General features: G+C 52.8%; 3 protein-coding genes across 3 annotated transcripts; 2 read left to right on the top strand and 1 right to left on the bottom strand.

Annotated features, from left to right (window-relative positions):
• Positions 1-1,045: 1,045 nt before the first annotated feature.
• Positions 1,046-5,538, bottom strand: GPR3 (G protein-coupled receptor 3). The gene has a single exon (XM_023554402.2). The coding sequence runs from the start codon at positions 4,474-4,476 to the stop codon at positions 3,484-3,486; it is 993 nt and encodes a 330-aa protein (XP_023410170.1). The 5' UTR covers positions 4,477-5,538; the 3' UTR covers positions 1,046-3,483.
• A 10,094-nt stretch (positions 5,539-15,632) lies between these two features.
• Positions 15,633-18,991, top strand: CD164L2 (CD164 molecule like 2). The gene is made up of 5 exons (XM_003415423.3): positions 15,633-15,720; positions 16,298-16,465; positions 16,569-16,640; positions 17,175-17,219; positions 18,804-18,991. Exons 1-5 carry the CDS (start codon positions 15,633-15,635, stop codon positions 18,950-18,952), a joined length of 522 nt encoding a protein of 173 aa, XP_003415471.1. The 3' UTR covers positions 18,953-18,991.
• Positions 18,992-22,088: 3,097 nt separating this feature from the next.
• FCN3 (ficolin 3) lies at positions 22,089-27,551 on the top strand. The gene is given in 8 exon segments (XM_003415422.3): positions 22,089-23,334; positions 23,626-23,721; positions 24,074-24,118; positions 24,330-24,362; positions 24,578-24,705; positions 26,087-26,216; positions 26,326-26,460; positions 27,272-27,551. Coding segments are annotated over 8 exon segments (1,032 nt in total). The 5' UTR covers positions 22,089-23,111; the 3' UTR covers positions 27,514-27,551.
• Positions 27,552-27,652: the final 101 nt, after the last annotated feature.

Raw genomic sequence — 27,652 nt, 5'->3', positions numbered from 1 at the left:
TTTATATCTCAAAAGAGATTGACTCACCCTACACCCTACACTCATCTTGCCTCATTAACATAACAAAGGGAACCCATTCCCCAGTGGGATTATAACCACAGGCATAGAGGTTAGGATTTACAACACATATTCTGGGGGGACACAATTTAATCTATAACAGGGTTAGTCTGTGTTTCTGTGTATACATGTGTGTGCAAGGGCATGTACATACATTTAAGTGTGCTCCTGCAATGGAAAGTGCACATGAAGTTGACACTGTGTACACATGTGCAGTGATATACTTGTGTGCACAAATGTGTGTGCAGTGTGTAGATACATTGGGGTATACATGCATGCCTGGATGAGTGTGTGTGTCTGAACAGTCAGAGGTGTGGACCTCCTCCTATGCATGTGTGTGTCCGTGTGCACATGCCCACATGCACACAGGTCTCAGCATGCAGGGAGCTGGGAGGTGCAGGCTGGTGGTCTCCAGGCTCCAGGAGAGAATCTGACAGACGAGCTTTGCCACAGCCCCCGGCCCCAGGAGCCTGTTTTCCAGCCTGTGGAAACTGTGAGCCCGTGAACTCATATTAATAGCTGCTGTCTCCTCACTTATTGCAGGGAGAGGTAGTCATGGCCCCAGAGGGGGCGGGGGTGGAGGTGGGGGCTCAGCATTCGGGGCTGCCCCCTCTCACCCACGCAGGACCTGGAGAGGGAGGGGGAGAGATGTGCCCCACCCCCATTCTAGGCTAACTCCAGCAGGAAGGCAGGGCTCTTGGCCTCCACTCAGGGAGCCCCCACTGCCCAGGTTGCCCTCCTGGGCCTCTGCAGCTGGATGGAATCAGGCATGGGGGTTGGAATACTGCTTGAGGTAGAGGTGCTGGGAGGCTTGGCTGCCATCCCCTGCCCCCCATGCACATTCACACACACACGTGCACTCACACACACGTGCACGCACACTCACATGCACAGACATGTGCACACACAGGCACTGGGTCCTGAGCAGCCCTGGACTGAACACTAAAGAGGTCTGAGGATGAAAGAGACATACGAGGCTTCAGGCTGAGTGAGAGACACAGTCTAGCCTTCGGGAACCCTCAATCTGAGGCAAAAGACATGAACGACCCTGCCCTCAGAGCCCCTCAGCCTGAGAGAGGAGACAAAGCCCAGCTCTCATGAGTTCCCAGTCTGAGAGGGGAGACGTCATCTTCTATTCAGGAGCCACTAGTTCTGAGGAAAGAGAAACAGATTTCCTTTCAGGGGCCTTCGGTTTGAGGAACGAAACATGTCCCTTTCCTCGGGGACCCTCAGTTGCGGGGGGACACACAGCCGTGCCATCAGAGGCCACCATTCTGAGGAGGGAGGCAAGACTTCTCTATAAATGTTCAGAGTGCATGCCCTGGTGGCACAACTTTTAAGTGGTCAGCTGCTAACCAAAAGGTTAGCAGTTCCAACCCACCCAGCAGCTCCATGGGAGAAAGGTCTGCTTCTGTAAAAATTACAGCCAAGAACACCAGCAGAGCAGTTCTACTCTGTCACATGGGGTCGCTATGAGTCAGAAACTGGCTCATCAGCACCTAATAATGACATTGTTGTTAAGAAGCCCCTGAGGGTACAGTTAAGCATTAAGCTACTAACTGAAAGATTGATGATTTGAACCCACCCAGATGTGCCTCAGAAGAGAGGCTTGGAGATCAGCTTCCAAAAGGTCACAGACTTAAAAATCCATGGAGTGCAGTTCTATTTCATACACATGGGGTTGCCAGCTTGTTTTTTGTTTATTATAATTAAAGGGTCCCTGGGTGTCACAAATGGTTCGTGCTAGACTACTAACCTAAAGGTTGGCGGTTTGAACCCATCCAGTGGCACCATGAAAGAAGGGCCTGGTGATCTACTTCCAAAAGTTTATAGCCACTGAAAACCCTACAGAGCGCAGCTCTACTTTGAAACACATGGGGTTGTCATGAGTTGGAATTGACAGCAACTGTGGTTTGTTTTATTATTAAAGGGAACTGACATATTGGCATGCTTTAAATGGGCATATACTATGTGAAAGCACTTTGACATATGTCATCACATCTGGATCCACAACTACAACTATTACTCCCGTTTAACATGAGGAACCTGAGTCTCAAAGAAATGCAGCGTCCTGCCAAGTTCCCAGGGTAACCAGGGCCATGCTCTGTGGGACTCCAAGGCTTGGTGCAGCCTCCACAGCAGGATGGAGTGTCAGAAGCTTTGCTTTCTTGTTCTGTCAGCTCCAAACTGGCTACTGTGGGCGAGAGATGGTCACCCTCATCCCAGGAAGGGTCCAGCACCCTGATTTCTGTTCCCAGGGGTAGTGGGACACTTGTCAGGCCGTGCTCAGGTATGAGCCCCTCAGAGTGCATGCCTCTAACATGTCAGGAATTGGCATCCTGGAGGGGTCACCCGCCAGCCACACTCCATCCCGGGCCTCCAGCCCCGGCTCTGGCCTAACCCTTCCCTTCCAGCCTCTCCCCTACCAGGCCGCATTCCACCCCTCCACAGACACATATGGAAACAAATTTATCACAAAATCATCTTTTATTGAGGGCTAGGTTGGGACAGGAATGGGGAATGCACTGGGGGCCGTGCCCCGGTGTTGGCTTGCACCCGCCTCCTCTAGGGCACCGCAGGGTGAGGCCTGGCCCCCAGGCCATGGCTATGCCAGGCTGCAGTGGAGTTGAGAGTCCTGGCTGCCTGGCCGGGCTGCAGTTTCCTCAAATGGCCACCAGAGGGCAGCCGGCCCCAGAGCAGAGGAATTCTCGGTTGCTCAGGTAATGGTTTCTTAAAAAAATAAAAAACCAGAGGCTGGTGTGTTCCCCTGCAAACCCGAGGGGGCGGGCCCGGGGAGAAGGCTCTGGTTTCTATGATCTCTTCGGTAAAAAATAAGCAAAAATAATAACAAAATACGTGGTTTCTCTTTCTCCCTTTCCCCCGTTTAGGAACTGAGGTCAGAAAATGGGGGTGTGGGAACTGGGGGTACCCTGGTATAGCCTGGCTTTCAAAGTGTGGACTCTTTTTTCCCCTTCCCACCCATAAATAAATCAATAAATAAGTCGTAAATAAATACTTTCTGTGCACATATATATACATCTTTCTCTTATCTAGACAACAAAGTGACTAACCTCTCTGACTCTCAAGCTCAGAATCTCAAAAGTAAAGTGACATGGTCAAGGTCAAGATGGGGGGGAGGATCAGGAACTTGGAATGGCACTGTAAAACACCCAGAATTCTGGATCTCCAAGCCAGCTGAGCTTTGGGGCTTCTGAGTGGAACCCTGACCACCCGAACGTTCCAGAACCATGGCACCTGCTGGGCCCCACAGGGATCCGAACAGAATCTGGAAACACCCAATGTCCTAGAACTCCAGAACCAGCTGGGTCTTGGGGGTGTGGAGTTGGGGGTTTGGAACAAAGCCCTGGAGGACCTAACATTCTGGAATCCTGTAGCAATCAGGGCTGAAGGGTCACCAGGATGCAACTACACATCACTGGGGGAGCGAGATCGGAAGGGCATCTTGGAAGAGGAACAGCAGCAGCAGATGGCCCACAGCACCTTCTGCACGTCCTGGTTGCGGAAGGCGTAGATGATGGGGTTGATCATGGAGTTGTAGGTGGCGGGGAGCAAGGTGAGATAGGTGTAGAGGGGCGGTGAGTGGGCATCACCCAGCAGGCAGTAGACAGTGAAGGGCAGCCAGCAGGCAGCAAAGGCACCAAGCACCACGGCCAGTGTGGCGATGCCCTTGCGAGTGGCCACATAGTGGGAAGCAGGCAGCAGGTGCCGCTGGAGGGCAATCTGCTGGGCGTGGCGGCAGACAATGCGGCAGATCTGGGCATAGAGCTGCAGCATGACCCCAAACACCATGAAGAAGGCTACAGCCAAGACCACCAGATGGTTCTTGGAGAGTGGACGTACCACGCCACACGTGGCTGGGGCACCCAGGCAGTTCCAGGCCAGCACGGGTAGTAGCCCCAGGCCCACTGCGCCCCCCCACACTAGGGCCAACATCACATAGGTCCGCGTCACCGTCGTCTCCGAGTAGTAGGTGAGGGCATTGTAAAGAGATAGGTAGCGGTCGACAGTGATGGCCAGTAGGCTGCCAATGCTGGCAGTGAAGGCCATTGCCAGCATGCCAACCAGCACCAGGCTCATCTCCACCGAGCCGATGCAGAAGACAGCTGCAAAGTGTAGGACAAGGCCCAGGCCTGCCAAGAGGTCTGCCACAGCCAGGCTGCCCACCAGCAGGAACATCGGGGCACGGAAAGCGGGAGTGCCCACAATGATGGCCACCACCAGCGCATTCTCGCAGGACACCAGGGTTCCCGAGATGCACAGTACCACATCCCAGGCCTTGGGTGATGGCAGAGGTGTGCCTGGGTTTGTGGGCCCCTCCGCTGAGCCCACGCTGCTCACACTCACATTGCCTGGGCCAGCTGAGAGCCAGGCCAGGGGGCTGCCTGCACCCCACATCATGGCACCTGCAGGAGAAAGGCCCTGTGAGAGGAAGGTGGGGTTGGGGGCTGGGTGCAGGGGCCTGGAGGGAATGTGGTGCCCCTCAGGATACCTGGTGGGAGTTTCTCCTCAGCATGGCAGGGTTCTCATCCCATTCATGCCCTTGGCTTCCTCCAGGACATCTTTGTCTTCTCCAATGCCCCCAGGCCTCTAAGCAGGGGTCTTGTTTCCTGAGGGGGTCCCTGTCTTGGGTCTCTTCACCCTCCCTTCTTACTTCCTGGGTCCTGCAGGCCTCTTTTGCCAGCTCTCTCTCCCACGTGTGTGAACAGAGAACCAGATGAGGCCACCTGGATCGGATAGGGGCCCACAGGTCCCGGAAAGGACCACAAATTGGGGGGGGGAGGGGAACACATCTTGAATGTGAGGGCAGCTCTGCTCCCTCCCCACCGGGGAGGATGACGCTCCGTTTCTGAGGCTCGCCAGACCCCTCACGACTGTCAGTACTGCCAGCTCCAGGCTCCGCCCCCAGGGAATGAGAGAGAAGCTCCAGCCAGCCCCAACCCCAGACTCCTGGAGTAGCTACACCTGGGAAGTCAGCCTCCCTCCCCCTTCCAGCCGGGACTTCAGTCCCCGGTCAGACCCTCTTCCTGCCTGAACCACTAGGCCCCCGGAACAGACACCCCCTGCTGGAAGCCACTTTCCCAGGTCAGATCCCTCCTTCTGCCCCGACACCTGGATCTTGGGCCTGACTCCGCCACCTGTCTGGGTGCCTGGATCCCTAAATCAGACACCGCCTCCTTCTCAGACGTCTGGGTCCCTGCTCCAGACGTCTCCTGCCGGCCCAACCTCAGATGACCATCCGTCCTTCCAAGGTCTCGGGTCCCTGCAGGAATGCTCACCCCCGGCCGGGTCACCCGACTGACATCTCTCAGCATCCGGACACTTGGGCTCCCTCCTGCTCACCCAGAACCTGGTCGCCAGCTCCAACCTCCGACCCTGGCCTGGCCCTGGGAGCCCCCCGCCTCCCAGAGCCCCAGCATCCTGCGTGCCCTCTCGGACGCCCGCATCCGCGGCAGGGCCCGCTACTCACGGCTCGGGACCGCCGGGAAGCTCCACTTGGGTGCGGACTGCGCGGGGTGTGAGCGGACCCCGAGAAGCCCCCGCGGCCGCGGGAGAAGTCGCGTGAGTCACCCCGCCCCGCCCCGCCCCCGACACCGGCTCGGTGACGCCAGCCGCCCGGCCGGCCAATGGGCGCGGCGCGCTGGGACGCAACGAGCGTCGCGCTGCATAGTAATAAGGCCTCGCACCGCCCGCTCCCCCATTCATAAAAAGCCGTCGTGGCCGCGGCCCCGCCCCCTCCCAAGTTGGCCCGCGCTGTCCTTGACTCGACGCCCTCTGTGGGCCGGGGGTCCGGGGGCGACGGTGGGAGGGCCTTGGAGAAGTCTCAGAGAGACTGCGGGGGATGTGTACGGGGAGCGGGGAGAGGACCCAGGCAGGCTATGGGGTGATGGGACACTTGGGTAACAGAGACTGGTCGATGGAACCAGGTGACCGGGACCGAGTGACAGGGCTGAATGGGGAGGTGAGGATGACGGGGCTGCCAAAAAGGTGGGGCCCTGAGGTGACAGTGACAGGATCACGAGGGAGCAGGGAGGTGGGCGGCAGTGACAGTATGAACGTGGTGACAGGATCTTCGGGGATGGCGGCGGTGGGACGCTGACGGTGAAAAGGGAGGCCCTCAGGGCAACCATAGAGGTGTCAGTGTGGTGGGGTTCATGAATCCCAAGGTGGCAGTGGAAGGGGACGATGGATTGTTTAGGTGAGGAGACTCCAGATCACCACAACCCTGTCAGAAGTGCTGAGGTCCTGAGGTGACAAAGCTAAGTGATGAGGGTGGTGGGATCCTGGAGCAGGGATAACAGGTGACTGTGGTAAGTGGGCCCCAGGGCAAGAAGGACAAGGTCAGGGGTCCAGACTGACAGTGACCAAGTATACAAGTTATAAGTCCTCGTGATTCTGGGGTTAGGATAAGGAGCTGATGACGTCACTCATGTCAGCCCGATAGCGCCCTCACAGCACGGGAAGGGTGGGATGGGCAAGATTTCAAAACCTGAATTATTTATTCAAAGATCTGGAAAGCCATTGGGGGATGGGGGGTGCACTTCCCCGAAGCACTGAGAGATGGGGAGCCGGGAAGAACTTGGAAACAGCAGACTTGGCTGCTCAGTCCTCAGGGCAGGCCCCTCTTAGCCTCCCATTTTAGGATTGGGAGGGGGAGAGAAAGTACTTCCTCTTCCTCAACCCTGCCTGTCCTTAATCCTAGGGCAACACCCCTGCAGACTTCTCCATATGTGACAGATGTGGGCAGGCCTGGGGGAAGAGGGGCTGGCTGCTCCTTCTCCCTCTGTCTCCAGCTCTGATCCTCTTTGGAGTCATCCAGGCCTGTGGGATGAGGGTGGGGAGTAAGGATTGGGTTAGGACTTAAGAAACCAGAGGGGCCCAAACCCCAGGAGTAAGAGGAACAGGGTGAGTGGCTGGGGGCGAGGGAGGGAAGGGGATACTTCACATGCACCTGGAGCAGGTACCCAGGTGTCCAAGCAGGAGGTGTCCGGCTTAGGGATTCAGGCATCCAGTGCAGGGGACTCTGCCACTGAAGGCCCAGACTGTGGATGAGGGTATTCCTGGTCCTGGGCCTTTGCACTGGCTGTTTCCTCTGCCTAGAACCCCTTCACTCCATTCAGATCCAAGGCCGTTGACTGAGGTCATCACTGCCACCCAGCTCTCTCCTCCCCCATAGGCCTGCTCTCTAGAGGAACGGGAAGTCCCTCCTTTCTGGTCCTTCTCATACCCTCTGCCCCTACAGTGTTGCTTTCTCCCCCACTGTTGACACCCTCTCCAATTCTTGCCGCCTACCAAGTGCCTCAACATAAAGAAAACCAAAATCTTCACAACTGGACCAATAAGCAGCATCATGATAAACGGAGAAAATATTGAAGTTGTCAAGGACTTCATGTTACTTGGCTCTACAGTCAAAAAAATCAAAAGACACACTGCATCGGGCAAACCTGCTGCAAGAGACCTCTTTAAAGTGTTAAAAAGCACAGATGTCACCTTGACGACTAAGGTGTGCCTGACCCAAGCCATAGTGTTTTCAGTCGCCTCAAACACGTGTGAAAACTGGGCAGTAAATAATGAAGACTGAAGAAGAATTGACACCTTTGAATTATAGTGTGGGTGAAGAGTATTGAATATACCATGGACTGCCAAAAGAACGGACAAATTTGTCTTGGAAGAAATACATCCAGAATGTTCCTTGGAAGCAAGGATGGCAAGACTTTGTCTCACATACTTTAGACATGTTGTCAGGAGGGACCAGTCCCTGGGGTAGGGCATCATGCTTGGTAAAGTAGAGGGTCAGCGAAAAAGAGGAAGATCCTCCATGAGATGAATTGCCACAGTGGCCACAACGATGGGCTCAAGCATAACAACGATTGTGAGGATGGCGCAGGACCAGTTAGTGGTTTGTTCTGTTGTGCATGGGGTCTCTATGAGTTGGAATCAATTCAACAGTACCTAATAAGAACAACCAGGTGCCAGACCAGTGTCCAGTGCTTACAACAACCCTGCAAAGGTAAGGGCAGTGTCCCTACTTCATCGCCAAGGGTCTTGATGCAACTCACACAATAAATGGAACAGCTGGATCCAGGTCTGCCCGTAGCCACATTCAGTGTACCTTCCATCCTAGCCCAGATGTCACCATCTCCTTGAAGGGGCTGGGGGTGAAGTTTGACAGCAGCTGACAATACCTGCAGTTTCAGAAGTGGCCACCAGATGGCTGCGAGCACACACTTCGGGTGAACCTTCTTTCCTTACCTCCTCCCTTCACTAGCCTGGGCAATACCTTGGGCCCAAGCTCTAAACGGAGGGTGTGTGTGTGTGTTTCTGTGTGTGTGTGTGTGTGTGTGTAACACAGATCATCTCCACACCTAAGCCCCTTGTCCAAGCCCTAAGAGTTAGTGCATGCATTCTTAGCACATTCATTCAACCAATATTCATTAAGGGTTCCTCTGGGCCTGGGTTTGGGTGGGGGCTAGGGACAGAGAATTCCTGTCCTTCACAATGCCATCCATCATTTGTTATGGTCCACACAGTGGAATGCCCTCACATAGTCAATAAAACACAGGTAAACATCTTTCTGGTATTCTCCACTTTCAACCAGTATCCATCTGACATCAGCAATGACACCCCTTGTTCCACATCCTCTTTTTAATCTGGCTTGAATTTCTGGCATTTTCCTATTAATGTACTGCTGCAGCCGCTTTTGAATGATCTTCAGCAAAATTTTACTTTCGTGCGATATTAATGATATTTTTCGATAATCTCCACATTTGGCTGGATCACCTTTCCTTGGAATAGGCACAAATATGGACCTCTTCCAGTTGGTTGGCCAGGTAGCTGTCCTCCAAATTTCCCAGCATAGATGAGTGAACACTCCCAGCACTGCATCTGCTTGTTGAAACATCTCAGTTGGTATTCCGTCAATTCCTGGAACCTTGTTCCTCACCAATGCCTTCAGTGCACCTTGAACCTCTTCCTTCAGCATCATCAGTTCCTGATCATATGCCACTGCCTGAAATGTTTGAATGACAACCAACTGCTTTTGGTGTATATTTCTTCCATCTTCTTCTCATGGTTCATGTGTCATTTAATATCTTCCCCATAGAATCTTTCCATACTGCAACTCAAGGCTTGAATTTTTTTCTTCAGTTCTTTCAGCTTGAGAAATGCCAAGTGTGTTTTTTCCTTTTGGCCCTCCAACTCCAGAACACTTAATTGTGCACATGAGGAACCTGTGCACAGATCAAGAGGCAGTCATTCAAACAGAACAAGCGAATACTGTGTGGTTTAAAGTCGGGAAAGTTGTGCATCAGGGCTGTACTCTTTCGCCATGCTTGTTCAATCTTTATGCTGAGCAGATAATCTGAAAACCTGGTCTATATGAAGAAGAACGTGGCGTGAGGATTGGAGGAAGACTCATATACAACCTGCGTTATGCAGATGACACAGCCTTGTTTGCTGAAGGTGGAGAGGACTCGAAGCACTTACTGATGAAGATCAAAGACCACAGCCCTCAGTATGGATTACACGTCAACATAAAGAAAACAAAAATCCTCACAACGAGCAACATCATGATAAATGGAGAAAAGACTGAAGTTGTCAGGGATTTCTTTTTACTTGGACCCATGGTCGGTGCCCATGGAAGCAGTGGTCAACAAATCAGAAGATTCATTGCATTGGGAAATCTGCTGCAAAAGACCTCTTTAAAGTGTTAAAAAGTAAAGATGTCAGTGTAAGGACTAAGGTGTGCCTGACCCAATCCATAGTGTTATCAATTGCCTCATGCATGAGAAAACTGAACAGTGTTTAAGGAAGACTGAAGGAGAATTGACACCTTTGAATTATCATGTTGGTGAAGGATATTGAATATACCATGAACTGCCAAAAGAATGAACAAATCTGTCTTGGAAGAAGTACAAACAGAATGCTCCCTAGAAGCAAGGATGGCAAGACTTTGTCTCACATGCTTTGGACATATTAGCAGGAGGGACCAGTTCCTGGAGAAGGACATCATGGTTGGCAAAGCAGAGGGTCAGTGAAAAAGAGGAAGACCCCCAATGAGATGGATTGACACAGTGGCTGCAACAGTGGGCTCAAGCATAACAACGATTGTGAAGATGGCACAGGACTGGTCAGTGTTTCATTCTGTTGTGCATAGGGTCGCTATCAGTTGGAACCGACTCGACAGTACCTAACAACAACAACAGGGGCAGAGACAATCTAGCCATATTCTTGCATTTTCAATATTTAATAAATATTCATTGAGCACCTACTATGTGCCAGGCATGATTCTAGGCACAGGGGATAGATACAGCAATGAACAAACTACCCTGCCTTCTTTATGGAGTTTCCATCCTAATAGGGAGAGATAGACAATCTACAGATAGATACTTCATATGTTATTCAGTAGGGAGTCCCTGAGGGTCTTACAGGCCACTGGAGTGGACAAACGTGCACAACAGTCACGACACAGGACAGTATGATTACTTAATAAACAGCTAATTTTTTTTTTTAGCCCTTACCATGTGGTGGTGGTGGTGTTAGGTGCTGTCGAGTGGGTTCCAACCCATAGCGACCTTATGCACAACAGAACAAAACATTGCCTGGTCCTGCATGATCCTCATAATTGTTGTTATACTTGAGCCTGTTGTTGCAGCCATTGTGTCAATCCATCTCCTGAGGGTCTTCCTCTTTTTCTCTGACCCTCTATTTTACCAACCGTGATGTCCTTCTCCAGAGACTGGTCCCTTCTGATAACATGTCCAAAGTATGTGAGACATAGTCTTGCCATCCTTGCTTCTAAGGAGCATTCTGGTTGTACTTTTTGCAAGACAAATCTGTTCGCTCTCTTGGCAGTTCATGGTATAGTCAGTATTCTTTACCAACGCCACAATTCAAAGGCATCAAGTCTTCACTCTTCCTTATCCGTCTTCCAGTTTTTGCATGCATCTGAGGCAATTGAAAACACCATGGCTTGGGTCAGGCGCACCTTAGTCTTCAAGGTGACATCTTTGCATTTCAACACTTTAAAGAGGTCTTTTGCAGCAGATTTGCCCAATGCAATACCTCTTTTGATTTCTTGACTACTACTCCCATGAGTGTTGATTGTGGATTCAAGTAAAATGAAATCCTTCATAACTTCAATCTTTTCTCCATTTATCATGATGTTGCTTATTGGTCCAGTTGTGAGGATTTTTGTTTTCTTTATGTTGAGGTGTAATCCATACTGAACACTATGGTCTTTGATCTTCATCAGTAAGTGCTTCGAGTCCTCTGCACCTTCAGCAAACAAGGCTGTGTCATCTGCATAACGCAGGTTGTTAATGAGTCTTCCTCAAATCTTGATACCCCATTCTTCTTCATAGAGTCTAGCTTCTTGGATTATTTGCTCAGCATAGAGATTGAATAGATATGGTGAAAGAATACAACCCTGAAGCACACCTTTCCTGACTTTAAACCATATGGTATCCCCTTGTTCTGTTTGAACAACTGCCTCTCAATCTATGCACAGGTTCCCCACGAGCACAATTAAGTGTTCTGGAATCCCCATTCTTCCCAATGTTATCCATAATTTGTTAGGATCCACATAGTTGAATGTCTTTGCATAGTCAATAAAACACAGGTAAACATCTTCCTGGTATTCTCTGCTTTCAGCCAGGGCCCATCTGACATCAGCAATGATATCCCTGGTTCCATGTCCTCCTCTGAATCTGGCTTGAATTTCTGGCAGCTGCCTGTCGATATACTGCTGCAGCAGCTTTTGAATGATCTTCTGTAAAATTTTACTTTCGTGTGATATTAATGATACTGTTCGATAATTTTCACATTCAGTTGGATCACCTTTCTTGGGAATAGGCATAAATATGTATCTCTTCCTGTCGGTTGGCCAGGTAGCTGTCTTCCAAATTTCTTGGCATAGACAAGCGAGCACTTCCAGTGTTGCATCCATTTGTGGAAACATCTCAGTTGATAGTCCGTCAATTCCTGGAGCCTTGTTTTTCACCAGTGCCTTCAGTGCAGCTTAGACTTCTTCCTTCCGTACCATCAGTTTCTGATCAATCCCACCTCCTGAAATGGTTGAATAATGGCAGAGCGACTCTGTGTATTCCTTCCATTTTCTTTTGATGCTTCCTGCATCATTCAATATTTTCCCCCATAGAATCCTTCAGTATTGCAACTCGAGACTTGAAGTTTTGTTCAGTTCCTTCAGCTTGAGAAATGCCAAGTGTGTTCTTCCCTTTTGGTTTTCTATCTCCAGCTTTTTGCACATGTCATTATAATACTTTACCATGAACAGAGTGTTAATTAGTGAGGAAGATAAACATAGCTCCTGCCTTCATGGAGCTGACAGCCTAGTGGGGGAGACAGACAAGAGATGAGAGACAAATGAATAATTAATTACACATTTGATACCTGCTCTGAAGAGGAAAGCAGGTATTGTGATGTAGAATAACAAAAAGACCTCTTTTAGGTAGTGTCTTAGGATGGGTTCTCTAGAGAAGTAAAGCATATAAATATGTACTGAGAGAAATTTATATCAAGGAAATGGCTCACCTGGTTGTAGAGGTTAGAAAGTCCCAAGTCCATGCATCAGGCTGGAGGCTTCTCCTGATTCATGTAGCTGCAAGGGCTGGTGAACCCAAGATTGGCAGGTCAGACATCAGGCTTCTGGCTAACAGGCTGTGGAGGCTGACAAATCCCAAGGTTGGCAGGTAAGCTGCTAGCTCAAGCCCCAAGAACCAGAGGTCGGATGAACAGGAGACAGCTGCAGGATCCAGAGTGAGCAAAAGCCAGCAGGCTTTGCCAGAAAGTCCACCTATATTGGATGCTGGCCACACCACCACGGAAATTCTCTTTCAACTGATTGGCTGCTCGTAACAGATCTCATCATGGAGGTGATCACATTATATCAGCTCTCATTATGGAGGTGATTACATCATTACACAGCTGCCAAACTACATCACAACTGCCAGACTACTGAGAATCATGCCCCAGCCAAGTTGACACACAACCTTATAACCATCACAGGTAGGGAGGTCATGGAACCAGTCACTTGAAGAGAGGAGAGAAGAGCTTCAAGGAGGAGCACAGCAAGTGAGAAGATCCTGAGGAGAGAATGAGTGGGGTGTCTTTGAGGAATAGAGATGTGGCTAGTGTGTCTGCAATTTAATGAGCACAGGGGAGAGGTAGGAGCTGTGCTCAGAGAGGTGGGCAAGGTGAAGATCATGTAGGGGCTTGTAGGTCATGGAAATAAGTGATGGGAGCCATTGCAGATTTGATCTGAGGAATGCCTGGGTGGTACAAATGGTGGTTCAAATCCATCCTGAGGCACCTTGGAAGAAAGGCCTGGCAATCTACTTCTGAACGATCAACCACTGAAAACCCGATGGAGCACAGTTCTACTCTGACACGCCATGAGTTGGAATTGACTCTAAAGCAACTGGAATTTTTTTTTTTATGTGATCTGACTTAATTTTTCAAATGATCACTCTGACTGCTGAGTGCAGAACAGGCTGGACAGAGATAGGGGGGCAGAAGCAGGTGCCCCAGCAGGAGGGCACTGCGGTCGCCCAGGTAAGAGATGATGAGGCTGAGGCTGGGAAGTGGAGAAGCAGATGGATTCAGATCTACCATGCTGGGACAAATGCTCAGACAAGTGCTGCAGCAGCTCAGCCTCACTGAGACAGCCACAGAAGGCTTCCTGCAGGAGGTGGCCCTTTAGTGGTGTCTTGAAGAATTAGCTAGGGGGTGCAGGAGGAACCCAGCAGAGACAGATAGGATAAATGCAAAGAGGTATGAAAGAGAGAGACAGAGTAGAGGCTAGTCTATATTTTTAGAGGGTAGGAAAATGTTTGCGAGAGCCTGAGACGGGCTAGAGAGACTTCTAGAGCCAGAAATCAAAGGGTTATAGAGGCCAAGCCACTGCTGAAAAGTTGTTAACTGGATGGGACATGGTCATATCCTTATTTTCAGGAGAGTCCTGCACTGTGAGGGCATGGTGAGGGGACTGGAGGCTGGGACTTGGAGGCAAAGAGGCCAGGAGAGGGAGGGTAAAGGATCAGGACACTCAGGTGACATGTAGAACAGAAGCTGAAGGATTTTAACCTGGGGACTGAGACAGAGAGAGAGAGTGAGAATGAGGCCATGGTTGACCTGAATGATTGGGGGCTGATGGGGCCTCTTGTGTGGGAAAGAGGGGCCGGGCAGTTTCAGAAGCCTGAGGGACACTCAGGTGGAGGTGCCCAGGAAGCAGACAGACCCACAGGAGGCCTAGCAGAGTGCAGAGTGGCCTCTGGCCTCAGTCAGTGCTGAGCTCATATCCTGGCCCACCACATTGTAACTGTGTGCCTAGACAGGTGATTTTAGCTTTCAACCCTGCAAGTTGGGGACAACAAAACTCATGCCTGGAGGGTGCTTGTGGACATCAGATGAGATGCAGCAAGTAAAAGAATGTACCTGTTGCATAGTAAGGGGTCAATAATTGTTAACTATTATTTTTTATTATTAGTTGCAGTTGTGGCGGCGGGGAGCTAGCTGGACTGAAGACAGAGATGTGGCTTTCGTGTGGAAATTAATGACAGAGAAATGGCCAATATAGCTCCAGGACAGTGTAGAATAGGACTCAGGACTGTTCTGGGCCACCAGCGATGTAGAGGGTGGTAGGAAGAGGGAGGTGGAAAGGGAGGAGTGAGGAGGAGGGAAAGGAGGGGGGAGGAGGAAGAGGAGGAAGGGTAGGAGGAGCAGAAAGAAGAGATGTCAGAGGAGGAGGAAGAGGAGAGAAGAGGAGAAAGAAGAGGAGAGGGAGGAGGCAGCGCACTCTAAGGGACATAAGAAGTGAGAGCAGCCCAGAAGAGGCATCAGGCCTGGGGACCCTTGGAAAGAAGGCCCAATTGACCCAGCAATAGTGTGACCTGTGACTTGACCAGAGGGTGTGGTGGGTGGACAGGGGACAGAGGGAGAGCTGAGGGGCAGAAGGGAGGGGACGCAAGGGGTGAAGCAAGGCAGAGCTGGACCTGAGCAGCCAAGCCAGAGAGGCTAACTGAGGCCCGCGTCAGCAGTCATGAGGCCTGGCTGGAGGATTCAACCGAGAAAGCCGCCTGCGCGGAGCCCTAGAGGCAGACTTCACTTCAAATCCAATTTTCGCCACTGACTTGCTCTGTGACCTCAGTTTCCCCACCCGTAAGGCAAGAATAATAACAATTGTTAGTTTGCAGTGTTGGCATGAAGCTGCCCTTTGAGGTAACCCAGTGTCCAAGTCGCCCTCTTCTTCCAAGCCACTCCCCAGACCACCGAACCCATCCCATCTGGCCACGCCCGCTAGCCACGCCCCTATTTAGTACCGCCTTTACCCGGCTTGATCTAGACCACCGAGCTCAGCCCGACCTGGCTGCGCCCACTGGCCACGCCCCTGGCACGACCACGCCCCTAACCGACTCCGCCCCCACCTGATCCCGCCCTTGTTGCCCGGGTCTCACTCTTGAGCTCTCAGCAGAGCGGAGTTGCGAAGGGACGCGCGGCGCCAGCTCTCAGCTGACCCCCACCCCCCCGACCCCGCGCCCATGGCTGCACCAGGACCCCGTGCCTTGCGGGCTGTGCTCTGTGGCAGCTGCTGCTGCCTCCTGCTGTGCGCCCAGCTCATTGTGGCTGGTAACGCGGGACCTGGTCTGGTTAGGCGTCTGGGCAGGGGGAGGTGGAGCAAACCCCTCATCCAGCCGCCACCCAGGAGCAGCCTGGGTTTGGGAGATGGGGAGGGGACGTGTCAGGGCTCCAGGAGTGGGCAGAAGAAGGGGCCTCTAGCTGTGTGTGGGCTGGACCCGTGTGTTACATTATAGCCTCTGGAGTGTGGAGGATTAGGAAGCTTCAGATGTATGGCCTCTAGTGTCGCTATGAGTCAGAATCGACTCGACGGTAACGGGTAGATGTATGGCAGGGAAGGGGCCCCAGGCGCATCTGGGGAGGTGGCTGCAAATGTGTCCGGGAATCCTAGGGGTGTCCAAATGGAGCAGGCTCTGGGTGGATGTGGGAGAGCCTCTAGATGTGTATAACCATGTGTTTGTGGCAGCTCTAGGTGTGTACAGGGGCTTGGGGGCTCCCGGTGATTGTATGTGGGAACCCAGATGTATGCAGAGGGATGAGAGCAGCAGTAGTCTGGGGCCCCTGCTTCTCCGATTCAAGGATTTGTTCCCTTGTCACCACCCCTACCCCACCCCCCCGGCCACCCCAGGTAAAGGAGCTCGAGGCTTTGGGCGGGGTGCCCTGCTCCGCCTGAACACCTGGCCGGCTGTCCAAGGGGGCTGCAGAGAGCTGGAGCTCTGTGAGCGTTGTGTGGAGCGGGACAGAGCACACAACCTGTCAGGCTGCCTGTGGGAGAAATGCCAGCCTGAGGAGCCAGGTACAGGGTAGGGTGGGCCCTCTCCATGTTGAGTACCCCCAGCTCTGAGCCCCAGGGCCTTAGCCCCCTCCTCAAACCTCTCTCCTGTACCTTCTCTCACCAGGACACTGTGTGGCTCAAGCTGAGGTAGTCAAGGAAGGCTGCTCTGTCTACAACCACTCAGAGGCATGTCCGGGTAAGGGGGCTTCCAGTGGCCTAAGCCAAGTTGGAGGGAGGGGGCTGAAGTGTCCCCCATCCAGAGCCTGCCCTCCAGAAAAGAACCAGCCTCTCTTGGAGAGTGGCTCATGTCCTTGAAACACCTGGGCCAGTCTCAATTCTGCCTTTAATTGACTGAGAAACCCCTTCCCCTCTCTACAGTGTTTCCTCATCTGTAAGTGGGTAGAGTTGGGGTGTCTAGGACAAATGTGTTCATGTGGGTAGCTCTTCCTTTAATTTAAGCCATGATGAGGGCTTTGGAAGTTCAAATGGAATTAGGGGGCTTCCTAGAGGAGGTGGCATTAGAGATGAGCCTTAGAGGTAAAGATGGAGAGAGGGCATGTCTGGTAAAAGGAACTGCGTCAACTAAGGCTTGAAAGTATGTTGGATTTACCTGAATCTGGGAAAGGGGCGCTAACCTGAGTCAGAAGTCAGGCTTTTGGGCTGGGCTGGGGTTTCTTTGGCAGTCAGGAGCTGGGAGGGCTGGCTTATTATGGATTCTCTGTCTCTTCAGCTGCCCACCACCACCCCACCTATAAACCGAAGACAATCACAACAGGTAGGTAACACCTGGGGGAATGAGTTGGTGGAAAGACCAGAGGTACAGGGAAAGATAAGCCTGTGCTCAGGCACTGTCATGGTCTGTCACCTCAGGCCTGTGACTTCTCCCTCTGAGCCTCAGTTTCCAGATCTAAGCAAACAACAGGTTGGATGATACCTGTTTCACAGAGTTGCTGTGAGAATTTTGAGGTGGTGGCTGTGTAGTGCCTAGTTCAGTGTCTGACACATAGAAGGCCATCAAGAAACCATGGTTCCCCTCCCTTCTACCACCACCACCAGTTCTGGAAGCTCAGGACCTGTCCTTGGTGCTGAGGGTGTGTGGTTTGGGTTGCCAATAAGATGTGGTCCTCAGTGACCACCTAGTGCAACCTCCGGGCCCAGACAGGGTCACAAAGCAAGTTCCCAGCAGAGGAGAAGCAAGAACCCCGCCCCTTGATTCCCACTGCCCCTCAGGGCCTGGAGGTCACCAGGCTTGGCAGCGGTGGTTGAAGAGGGCTCTTGGTTAATTAAAGCTGGAAACACGATCCTGGAGGCTGAATTATTGATGGCTGTGCTCCCTCCAGCTGGAGCCCCAGATCCGCCTTGTGCAGCTCACTTCTATATCTTTCCTCCTCATCCCCCAGTGCCCTTCTGTGGAGCTCCCTGAGCTGCAGCTGGGACCACCCTTTGCTCTTCATATTATCAGACCCCTTCACACCCCCGCCCCCTCACCCTCTGGAAGGTAGGCTCAACTCACAGCTGGGCCCATGTGTCCACTGTCCCAGGATGATCTCCCACCCAGCAGCCCTTTCCTGCCCTGGGCACCGAGCCTAAGGCCTGAAATCGAATCCCTGGCAGGAGTTGATGGGTAACGTGGCACAGCGGGGAGCCACCCAGGCACAGCCTGGCAATTGTGGGCCCTGATTCTACCCTCTAAAGGCCAGAGCCCCCAGTATGAATCCAGCTCTGTCCTGACTGTGGGGTGATGTTGGGCATGCTGGCCCTCAGAGCCTTGTTTCACCCTCTGACATCCACTATCTAGCCTCCATTTGCCTGCTCACAGGTGTTAGCCTGGCCCACTCAGGGACTCGCTTCTTCCTCTGCTTCTTCCCTCTCTAAGGGCTCTGACTTGTGTGACTCTGGGGTCTGCAGGCTTAGGAGTTCTGAAAGGAGGCCATGTCATCTGTGTCTGGGCTCTGAACACCAAGACCCAAGGCTGAAAGGAACTCAGGGCTGCTGGGTCTATTCTCACTCTGTTGGGCCAGTATGGGACAGGCAGGCTGGAAGGGACTCTAACCCACCCATTGGGCCTGCGTGAACAGAAGGTCCAGAGAGGATATGGGAGGCATAAAGCCACAGAGCAACTCATAAGCAGAGCCAGGCCTGGAGCCAAGGCCCCACCCTCCCTTGCCAGGGAACCGTCCCTCCTGCCAGGCACTGCCCAGCTACCCACCTAGGATCTGGGCTGACCTTCTGAGCCTGGTATTCAAGGCCCCCATCGTGAGTTCAGGCCTTGAAGTGACCTGTGCTGGTTATGGGGGTGGGGCTGGAATCCTGCTCCATGGTGGCCTGTTGTGACCTCCACCTTGTCCTGCCCCTTCAGGGAGCCCCCCAGTCCCCGAAGCCCGTATCCCTGGCTTTGATGGGGCCAGCTTCCTTGGGGGTGTCGTGCTGGTGCTGAGTCTGCAGGCGGTGGCTTTCTTTATGCTGCGCTTCCTCAAGACCAAGGACAGCACCTACCAGACACTGTGAGTAGCCGACCAGCCAGTGCAGTCCCAGCTCACTCCACACCCCCCCCACCCCCGTCTGCCCCTAATTCCCCTCAGTACCCAGGAAACTCTTCCCAGAGCAGTAGCTCCAAGGACAATGACTCCTGCCCCTTCTGTGAGCCACACCCCTTCTCCTTCTTCCACTTATGGGGCTCTCTCTGCCAGATGTTAGCTGGGACCAGGACTCTGGGCTTAGCCTGGGCCAGGTCTCTGGGAGCCCACCTGAGCCCAGCTGTGTCTCTGCCCCTCATGCTGCCAGCAGGGAGGAGAACCAGTAGGTGACCCCCCAAGCGAGCCTTCCGCCCTGCAGTCCTGTGGCCGTGGGCGGAGCTGGGGCCATGTGTGCGGTTTGATTTCCCTCTGAGAAGGGAGAGCTGCATTTGAGCCCCTGTGTGCTGTGTGTGCTATGGGTGGGCCACCACAGTCCCCATTAAAGTGTTTGATCTTCCAGCTGCTGCCTGCTCTCCTGGGGTAGGGTTCTCGGTCCAGCTGAGGCAGGGTCACCTCCCTGAGCACCCTCTCTGTCTGGCCCCCACAGAATCTGACCCTCTTTGGCCCTGGCCTCCAAACAGAGGGGAAAAAGGACACAGAGGCTGCCCTCTGGGCCCCTCGTGAGCACTGGGGGTGGGAAAAAGTTGGGCCAACAATTCCTAGCCCCTGCACCCCTGAGCAGGCTGAGTGCCTGGTGCTGGACATCCCCTCCTGTCCTGGGCTGGCTACTGCAGCTGAGAGCGTCCCCACCACCTCCTGTCTCATCCATCGCCCCTGTGGTGGCCCCCAGCCTACCCCTGGCTTCTGTGCCCGCCTCTTCCCACAGACCTGGCTTGGGCACTGCCCCCAAATAAAGGAACTCTTCCCAGCACTGTGCTTCATATCCTGTGTCCTGGGCTGCATGTGGATTGGGTGGGGTGGGGACCTGGCAGCTGTCCCCTCCTTAACAGGAATTCCACCTAGGACTGTGGCTGTCTCCTTTTAAAATATTTTCATCTGTTGTCTGTTATACATGTTCACCCCCCAGTCCTATACAGATGAGGATACAGACACTCAGAAAGGTATGTACACTTGCTCAGCATCACACAGCTGCACAGGGGCAGGGCTGGGATATGAATCCAGGTTTTTCTGACTCCAAGGTGAGTGGAACATCAGAACTCCCCTCCAGAGGCATCTTCAGGTTCTCTCAGTCCCCTAACGTTGTTTCGAGCCTCTAGTGTGGAGATAGAGACTCCCCTGCCCCTCCCTGGGCTCAGATGTCTTCTTCCCTGACTAACAACCTCTCCCATGGATTGGGCGCTTGCTGGGAGCCATCCTGTGGCTATGAGTCTCACACCTTTCTTCTAGGACGTTGGAAGGCAATAGAGAATAATGGTTGAGAGTTCAGCCTGTGAAGCCCACTGCTCTGTGTGAACTCAAGCAAGTTATTTAACAGATCTGGCCCTCAGTTTCCTCATCTGTAAAGTGGGAATAACAACAGTATCCATCTAGTGGGATGTAGGGAAGATTCAGAGTGGGCACATGTGCCCCCATCTGCTTCATTCCATGGTACCCTGTCCACCCTTCCAACTGTGCAGCCTCTGGTCAAGCCTTTTGCACCTCCTGCTTCCCCTACCCCAGCCTCCCCATGAGGTCTTCAGCTGCAGCTGGAGGGGCTCTGAAGGACTCTGCGGTTAACAGGTAGATCCGCTACTCCCTGGCCCCACAGAGGGTTTGCCAGCCTTCACATCACACCCTTATCTACAATGCCAAACCCAGCCAGTCTGGCTCCTCACGCCTCCCTCTCCTCCCACACTGATTCCACCAAAGCCTCCTCGTCCTCTCAGATGTCAGCCTCCCCTTGGAGCTCTCCTCCAGCTACTTGGATCTACTTCTTGTTACCCAGGCTGCCTTGCTCTCTCTCTTCTCCACGCCTCTGCACATGCAATTCCTCCTGCCTGGGTCAGCCTCCTCTGGCTTCTCCCCAGCAAAATGTCTTTTCCTTACCCCCTTCTTTACTGGGGAAACCCTGGTGGCATAGGGGTTAAGAGCTATGGCTGCTAACCAAAAGTTCAGCAGTTCGAATCTACCAGGCCCTCCTTGGAAACCCTATGGAGCAGTTCTACTCCTTTCTGTAGGGCCGCTATGAGTCAGAATCAACTCCACGGCAACGGGTTTCATTTGTTTTTCGGGTTTTCTTAATTGGATGTGTTATTTTCAAAAGTAGTAAATGTCTACAAGGAAAGAAAATGTTTATAAAAAGAGCGATACGGAAGTTCACATAAAGAATGAGAATTGGGCGTCCCCTGGTCCCACTCCTTAGAAATAACTACAGTTAACAGTATGTGTCGAAGTCCCTGGGTAGCGCAAATCGTTAACCCACTCGGCTGCTAACGGAAAGGTTGGAGGTTCAAGCCCACCCAAAGGTGCCTCAGAAGAAAGGCTTGGCTAGCTACTTCCAAAAAATCAGTCATTGAAAACCCTGTGCAGCGCAGTTCTACTCGACACACGTGGGATTGCCACGAGTTGGGATCGACGGCGACTGGTTTACCAGTGTGTGTCAGACCTTCTTCTGTGCATTTACAACGTATACAACATCCAGGAAGCCCGGTGGCGCAGCAGTTAAGAGCTTGCTGCTAACCAAAATGTTGGCAGTTTGAATCCACCAGTTGCTCCTTGGAAACCCTACGGGGCAGTTCTTCTCTGTCCTATAGGGTCGCACTGAGTCGGAGTCGACTTGATGGCAGTGGATTTGGGTTTTTTTTTTAATACCATACACACAGTTAAGGAGCCCCGGTGGCACAAACTGTTAAGCACTTGGCTGCTAACCAAAAGGTTGGCAGTTCAAACCCACCCAGTGTCTCCACGGGAGGAAGACCTGGTGATCTACTTCCCTAAAGATTACAGCCAAAAAACCCTATGAGGCAGTTCTACTTTGTCACATGAGGTCATTGTGAGTCAAAATCGACTCAGGGACACTCACACATTTAGCTCTTTTGAAATACAAAATGGGATCATGTTCTACACATGGCCCTGCACCTTCACCCCTTCATCAGTGATCAGATTTGCCTTATGATTGTCCAGAGGTCAGAATTTATTTGCCTGGATCCTAGTGACGCTAGTTTGGGCACACTGATGATTATGAACTGCCATGATGAACAGGCTGGTCTGTTCTGGGCATACCTGTGGGAAGACAGATTCCTAGAACTGGAACTGCAGGTTTCAGGGCATCCGCCTCCTACATTCATCCCGCCAGGCGACTCTACCTCCACCTCCTCTCATACCCCGTGCGTCTTAGTCCCTTCCCTTCCCCCCAGCACTGGGCCTGGCACAGAGGAGGCCCTCAGGATAGGTTTGATGAATGAAAGAATGAGCCCTCCTTCCCTTCCCTTATCACCTCTGCTGTCACCTCCCTTGTCACTCTGTCCCCACCCTCCCCTTCAGTTCAGACCTCAGCCCTTACATCCAGACCTTGACTGCTTCCTCCTCACTGGCCTCCCAGCCTCCTGGCTGCCTCTGCATGGGCTGCCCACCCAGGTGACCTATATTAACAGCTGTTCTTAGGTCTTATTAGGGATCCCCGAGGGACTCAAGGTCGGGCATGAAGTCACTTGCCCTAAGGGTGCTTCTCCTGTGCTGGGGAGCATGGGGCTCTGGGCATGAAAGTTGTCACAGACAACACAAGTCGTGTCTTGTCTCTGGACCTCAATTTCCCCCTCTCTATTCATTTGTTTAACAAATATTTGAGAACCTGCTTTGTACCAGGCCTATAACCCAGATCCAATCATAATGACTTTGAAGCAGGCTGTATAAGGACCAGAGGTAATGATAAACTGCACTCAGTATGTCATCTGGGGTGCACTGGGTGCCCATTAAATGGTGGCTGTGGTCATTATTGATATCATTGACAAGGATCAGGGAATGATTCCTAGAAAGGATGACATTAGGGTTGGGCCTTCATAAACGGGTGGAGCATCACAGGTAGAGATGAAGAGGACAGACTTCCAGATGGAAGGCATACCATGAGCCAAGTTTCAAATGTGGAAAAACCCATGTGGATTCAGAATCCTGAAGGGGTTGGGGAGTCCCGGAGGCCAGGATCAGGAGTTGGACTCTGTCCTGGGTAAACAGGGCAGGGACAATGCCCATTCTCTCTGGGACTGAGGAAGGAAATGCTCCTATACCCTGCTGGCTCCAGCCTGGGTGGAGTGGACCTAGGGCAGTGGGGAGGAGTCTGGCTTCACATGCTGCCACCAGTCTGGCCCTCATATAAGCTGCCATCTTCCCTCTGGTCCCACAGCAAGATGGACCGACTGTGGGCCCCACTCTCCCTGATGCTCCTGCTCCTTGGGGGACCCATCTGCTTGAGAATCCAAGAGTCACCCAGCTGCTCAGGTAGCACTTAGGACGCACTCCTCACCAACCCACCCCTCACTTCCTCCCTGGGTGTCCTTCCCCCACCCAGGCTCACCAGACCCAAAGAGCAGGGGGGAATTTGATACTTTGGGCTCTGCATGTAAATGTATGAAAATAGATGCAAATGATGTAAATGTTTTTCTGCTCTGGAGGTATGTGTCCTGACGGCTAGAATCCACAGGAGATGAGACAGAGCTGCAGAGAGGCCAGGGAGGAATGCCCACTCCCCATGACCACCCTGTGCCTACCTGACCCTGCTTCTCACTGCAGAACCCAGGGAACTGGAAGCCAGCAAAATTGTCCTCCTGCCCAGTTGTCCTGGAGCCCCAGGATGTCCTGGGGAGAAGGGGGTTCCAGATCCTCAAGGTGAGAGATACTGGGGAGCCAGCAGGAATCTTGGGGTAAATTGGGGTGGGGGGGGCTGGAGATGCAGTAATTACTGTTTGTGCTGAGAGGCTACAGCAAGAGGGCAAGGAACCTACTCCATGCCAGGCTCCTGGCTGGGCACCCTGCATCCTGAGAGCAACTCTGAGGTAGGGGATATCATCACACTTTACCAAGGAGGAAGCTGAGGCTCAGAGAGAGTAAGCTGTTGCCCATAATCAGAGCCAGTACAGGGTGAAGCTGGGATCTGAACCCTCTGGTTCCATACCGCTTGCTCCTTTTTGGCCCTGGGCACAGGGCAGGACTCAGGGCATCTCTGCCTTTTGGATTTCAGGGCAACCTGGACCACCAGGCAAGATGGGCCCCAAGGGTGACCCTGGTGAGTGTGGGACTGTGATCTCCCCTTCTTTCTTTGCTTCTGTCCCTGGACTAGAGAGGAGTGGGTGTCTCCACCTGACCACTGCTGGGAGGCAGGGGGTAGGTGGACAGGATTAGGACAAAGGGCCTGTCACTCTCCCCACTGTGCCCCTGGGCATTCCCTTGGGAATGCTTTGACCTCAGAGCCAACACTCAGTCCCTTTCTGGGACAGGAGATCCAGCAGATGTGCTCCGGTGCCAGGAGGGTGAGGCAGCCTTTGCTGGAGCCAGGAACTTGGAATTAAGTGGTGCCCAGCTGTGGCCAGGCCTTTCCCCACAACCCTCCCCAGAACCCTCCTCAGGGGCCTGAGGGGGTTGAGCAGTTTCCTGGGGTCCCACACTCAGCCTGTTCCATTGCCCAGGGGGTGGGGTCCAGGGAATAATTTTGGGAGCTCCCCTCAGTCCCATTCTCCTTCCCCAGGCCCCGGGAGCTGCCCGGAGCTGCTGAGCCAGGGGAACACATTGAGTGGCTGATACCGTCTGTGCCTACCTGAGGCCAGGGTCCTCCCAGTCTTTTGTGACATGGACTCATCAGGGGGTGGCTGGCTGGTGAGTGTGGGGGGTAGAGATGGAGAAGGAGCTAGCAGGCCAGGGACAGTGGGCGTTTCTCACCTCAGCCCTAGGGGGAGCCAGAACCCACTGGAGCCAGGTTTTTCCTTAAAGTCATTCACTGACAAATGTTCACTGAGCACCCAGGGGACCTGAAGAAGTTCGGGAAGGCTTCACAGAGGAGGTGGCATTTGAAAGAGCCTTGAACGCTGTATAGACGTTCTCCAGACAGTTGAGGCACAGAAGGGCATTGTAGGTAGAAGAAAAGACAAAGGAGGCAGGAGGATACAAGAGGGTTTGGGGGGACCGTGTGAGTGAGTTGAGAGCAGGTATGGGTAGTAAGGTGGGGTCTGCCGGTGTTGTTCAGGGGTGGACTAAGGAGCTCTGCGAAGGCCAGTTCACAGAGGGCACTGAATGACTGACTGAGGAGCCTGGAGGGCAATGGGGAGCCACAGAGGAGTTTTAAGCAGGAGAGGGACCAGGTCAGACTTGTGTTTTGGAAAAATGACTAAGCTCTACTGTGAGAGATGCATTGTCGTGGGAGTAAGAGTGGAGGCAAAGACCCCAGTTAGGAGGACTGCAGGGTCTGGGCAGGAGATGGCAGTGGACAGTGGCAGCACTGGAAATGGGTCCCCTTAAACTGAAAGATAATTAGGAGGGAAACTCTACAAGTCCTGGGGATTGCTTGCCTTGGAGGAGGAAGGGAGGTGGGGCATTGGGGTAAGGCCCAAGCATCCTCTGGGATTAGGAGAAGGATTAGGAAAAGAGACCTCTCTGCTCTAACATCTTGATTCTTATAGTCAACAAAAGAAGCTTATACGGAATCTAGGTTCCGGGGTGGTGCAAACTCAAATACTAACCTCAAGGTTAGTGGTTCAAACCCAGCCAGTGGTGCCGCAGTAGAAAGGCCTGGTGATTGACTTCCATAGAGATTACAGCCTAGAAAACCCTATGGAGCAGTTCTGCTCTGTAAAACATAGGTTCACCATGAGCTGGAATTGACAACAACAGGTTTGTGTGTGTGTGTGTGTATGTGTGTGCGTGTGATGACTCTGACTCCCAATTGGACTGACCATCTTCCGAGGGTCGGAACAGTATTTCTATCGCTTCAGTCTCCCCTAGGGCCTGGTTTGGCCTGGAGTTGAGCGTCGTAAAAGTTAATAAGGGGTTGTATAGCTCATCAGTATATTCATAGGCAGAGCTCACATGAAGGAATCGCATTTTAACAAGTCCCCAATCCAAACAGAGGAGGAAATGCCAACCAGCGCTCACAGCTCAGCCACCCTCGATCACCACTACCCCTGCTTCTCCTCCCCCCAAGGCAGCCTGGGGTAATAGCTGCTGTGCTGCCTACCCATCCTCACCCACCCCACCTCCCTAGGCATTCCAGAGGTGCCGGCATGGTTCTGTGGATTTCTTTCGCTCTTGGGCCTCCTACAAAGCAGGTTTTGGGAGCCAAGAGTCTGAATTCTGGCTGGGGAATGAGAATTTATACCAGCTTACTCTCCAGAGTAAGTTCCCAGCAGGGTCCAAAGGGCCTAGGGAGTATTCCTCTGCCATCCTGAACCCCCAACTGGGGACTGAGAATTATTGTACCCTTTCCCCTCCCCACCTCCTCAGGTACCTGGGAGCTTCGGGTGGAGCTGGAGGACTTTAATGGCACCTGTACCTTTGCTCACTGTGGGACCTTCTGCCTCCTTGGGGAGGCAGATCACTACCAGCTTGTGCTGGGTCAGTTCTCAGGGGGTAGAGCAGGTGAGTGGACCTGAGGAGGGGCCCTGGAGGAGGTGGGTTGGCTCCTCCCCCAGTGCTGCTGCTGCTTCCATGATGACCAAACCAGGCCATTCTCTTCTGTGGGCCCATTTCCTCCTCTGAGGAATGGCAGTCATGAGGCAGGATGGTTCTGAAGTGGAAAATTTGGACGCTAGTGGCAAAAGAGGCCTAATTTTGAACCCAGCTCTGCCACTTGACCAACTATGTGACCTTGGGCAAGTCCCTTCCCTATCGGAGTCCTGGTTTCCTCCCCTGTAAAATGGGCAGGGAGGCAAGGAGGGAGGGAGGCTGCAGATGCCATCTGAGGTTCTGTTGAGTGCTCACGTTCTCTGCTTCAGAAGAGGAACCAGGGAGGACTTTTTCAGAGAAACAGTGACTGTTGTGGAGAGATTTGAAAGTGGGAAGTGGTTATGAGGAGGTGCCTGGGGGCACCCCAGTTTCCTGCCCAGGCACCTAAAAGTCTCCTCCCAGCTCTCCCTGGCAGAGTTGCTCAGGTTGCTGATGACAGCTGGGAGGGAACATAAGAGCTAGAGCTGGGGATTCTGGGTGGGGACAAGGCAGAGGGAAAAGCTGGTGGTTTTGGAGCCAGACAACCCTGAGTTCGGTTCCCTGTGTCCCTGTGACTAGCTGGATGACTTTGGGCAAACGATCTGGCCCCTTGGAGTTGCTGTCTTCTCATACCGCCTGAAAACCTCCAACTCATAGGTGCCGTGAGGCTCCAATGAAGTAATATCTCCAAGGATGCCAGGCACAATGCAAAGCACCAAGACACCTCCCATCCTCTCCCTGCCAGGGGACTCCCTGAGTTTCCACAGTGGGAAGCCCTTCACCACCTGTGATGCTGGCCACGATACAAACAGGGGCAATTGTGTGATGGGCGTTCATGGTGCCTGGTGATATGGATTCTGCTATACATCCAATCTCAATGGGCGCTACGCAGCATCTGAGGCCACAGCCCACAAGTATGGCATCAACTGGGAGTCAGGCTGCGGTGTGGGCTACCCCTATCACAGGGTTTGGATGATGCTTCGCTAGGGCACCCTGGCAGCCCACACCCTTATCTGTCCTGTACAGCTTCCGGACCCTCAGCCACTTCTCCCCCTTGCCAACAGCCACTGACCCCTGTCCACATTTAAAATAAAGTCGTCTTAACCCTTTCCTGGCTTGCAAGACT

The sequence above is a fragment of the Loxodonta africana genome, chromosome 3 (assembly GCF_030014295.1).
Source record: "Loxodonta africana isolate mLoxAfr1 chromosome 3, mLoxAfr1.hap2, whole genome shotgun sequence".
Taxonomy (NCBI): Eukaryota; Metazoa; Chordata; class Mammalia; order Proboscidea; family Elephantidae; genus Loxodonta; species Loxodonta africana.
Note: the sequence above shows the minus strand (reverse complement) of the source record. Positions and strands in the feature narration are given on the sequence as shown.

Bases quoted from the DNA above. Each gene is read 5' to 3' on its own strand.
- GPR3 (XM_023554402.2), bottom strand. From the start codon at position 4,476: ATGATGTGGGGTGCAGGCAGCCCCCTGGCCTGGCTCTCAGCTGGCCCA.
- CD164L2 (XM_003415423.3), top strand. From the start codon at position 15,633: ATGGCTGCACCAGGACCCCGTGCCTTGCGGGCTGTGCTCTGTGGCAGC. The intron at 15,721-16,297 runs GTAACGCGGGAC...CGGCCACCCCAG, and splicing joins CGCCCAGCTCATTGTGGCTG to GTAAAGGAGCTCGAGGCTTT. The intron at 16,466-16,568 runs GTACAGGGTAGG...TTCTCTCACCAG, and splicing joins ATGCCAGCCTGAGGAGCCAG to GACACTGTGTGGCTCAAGCT.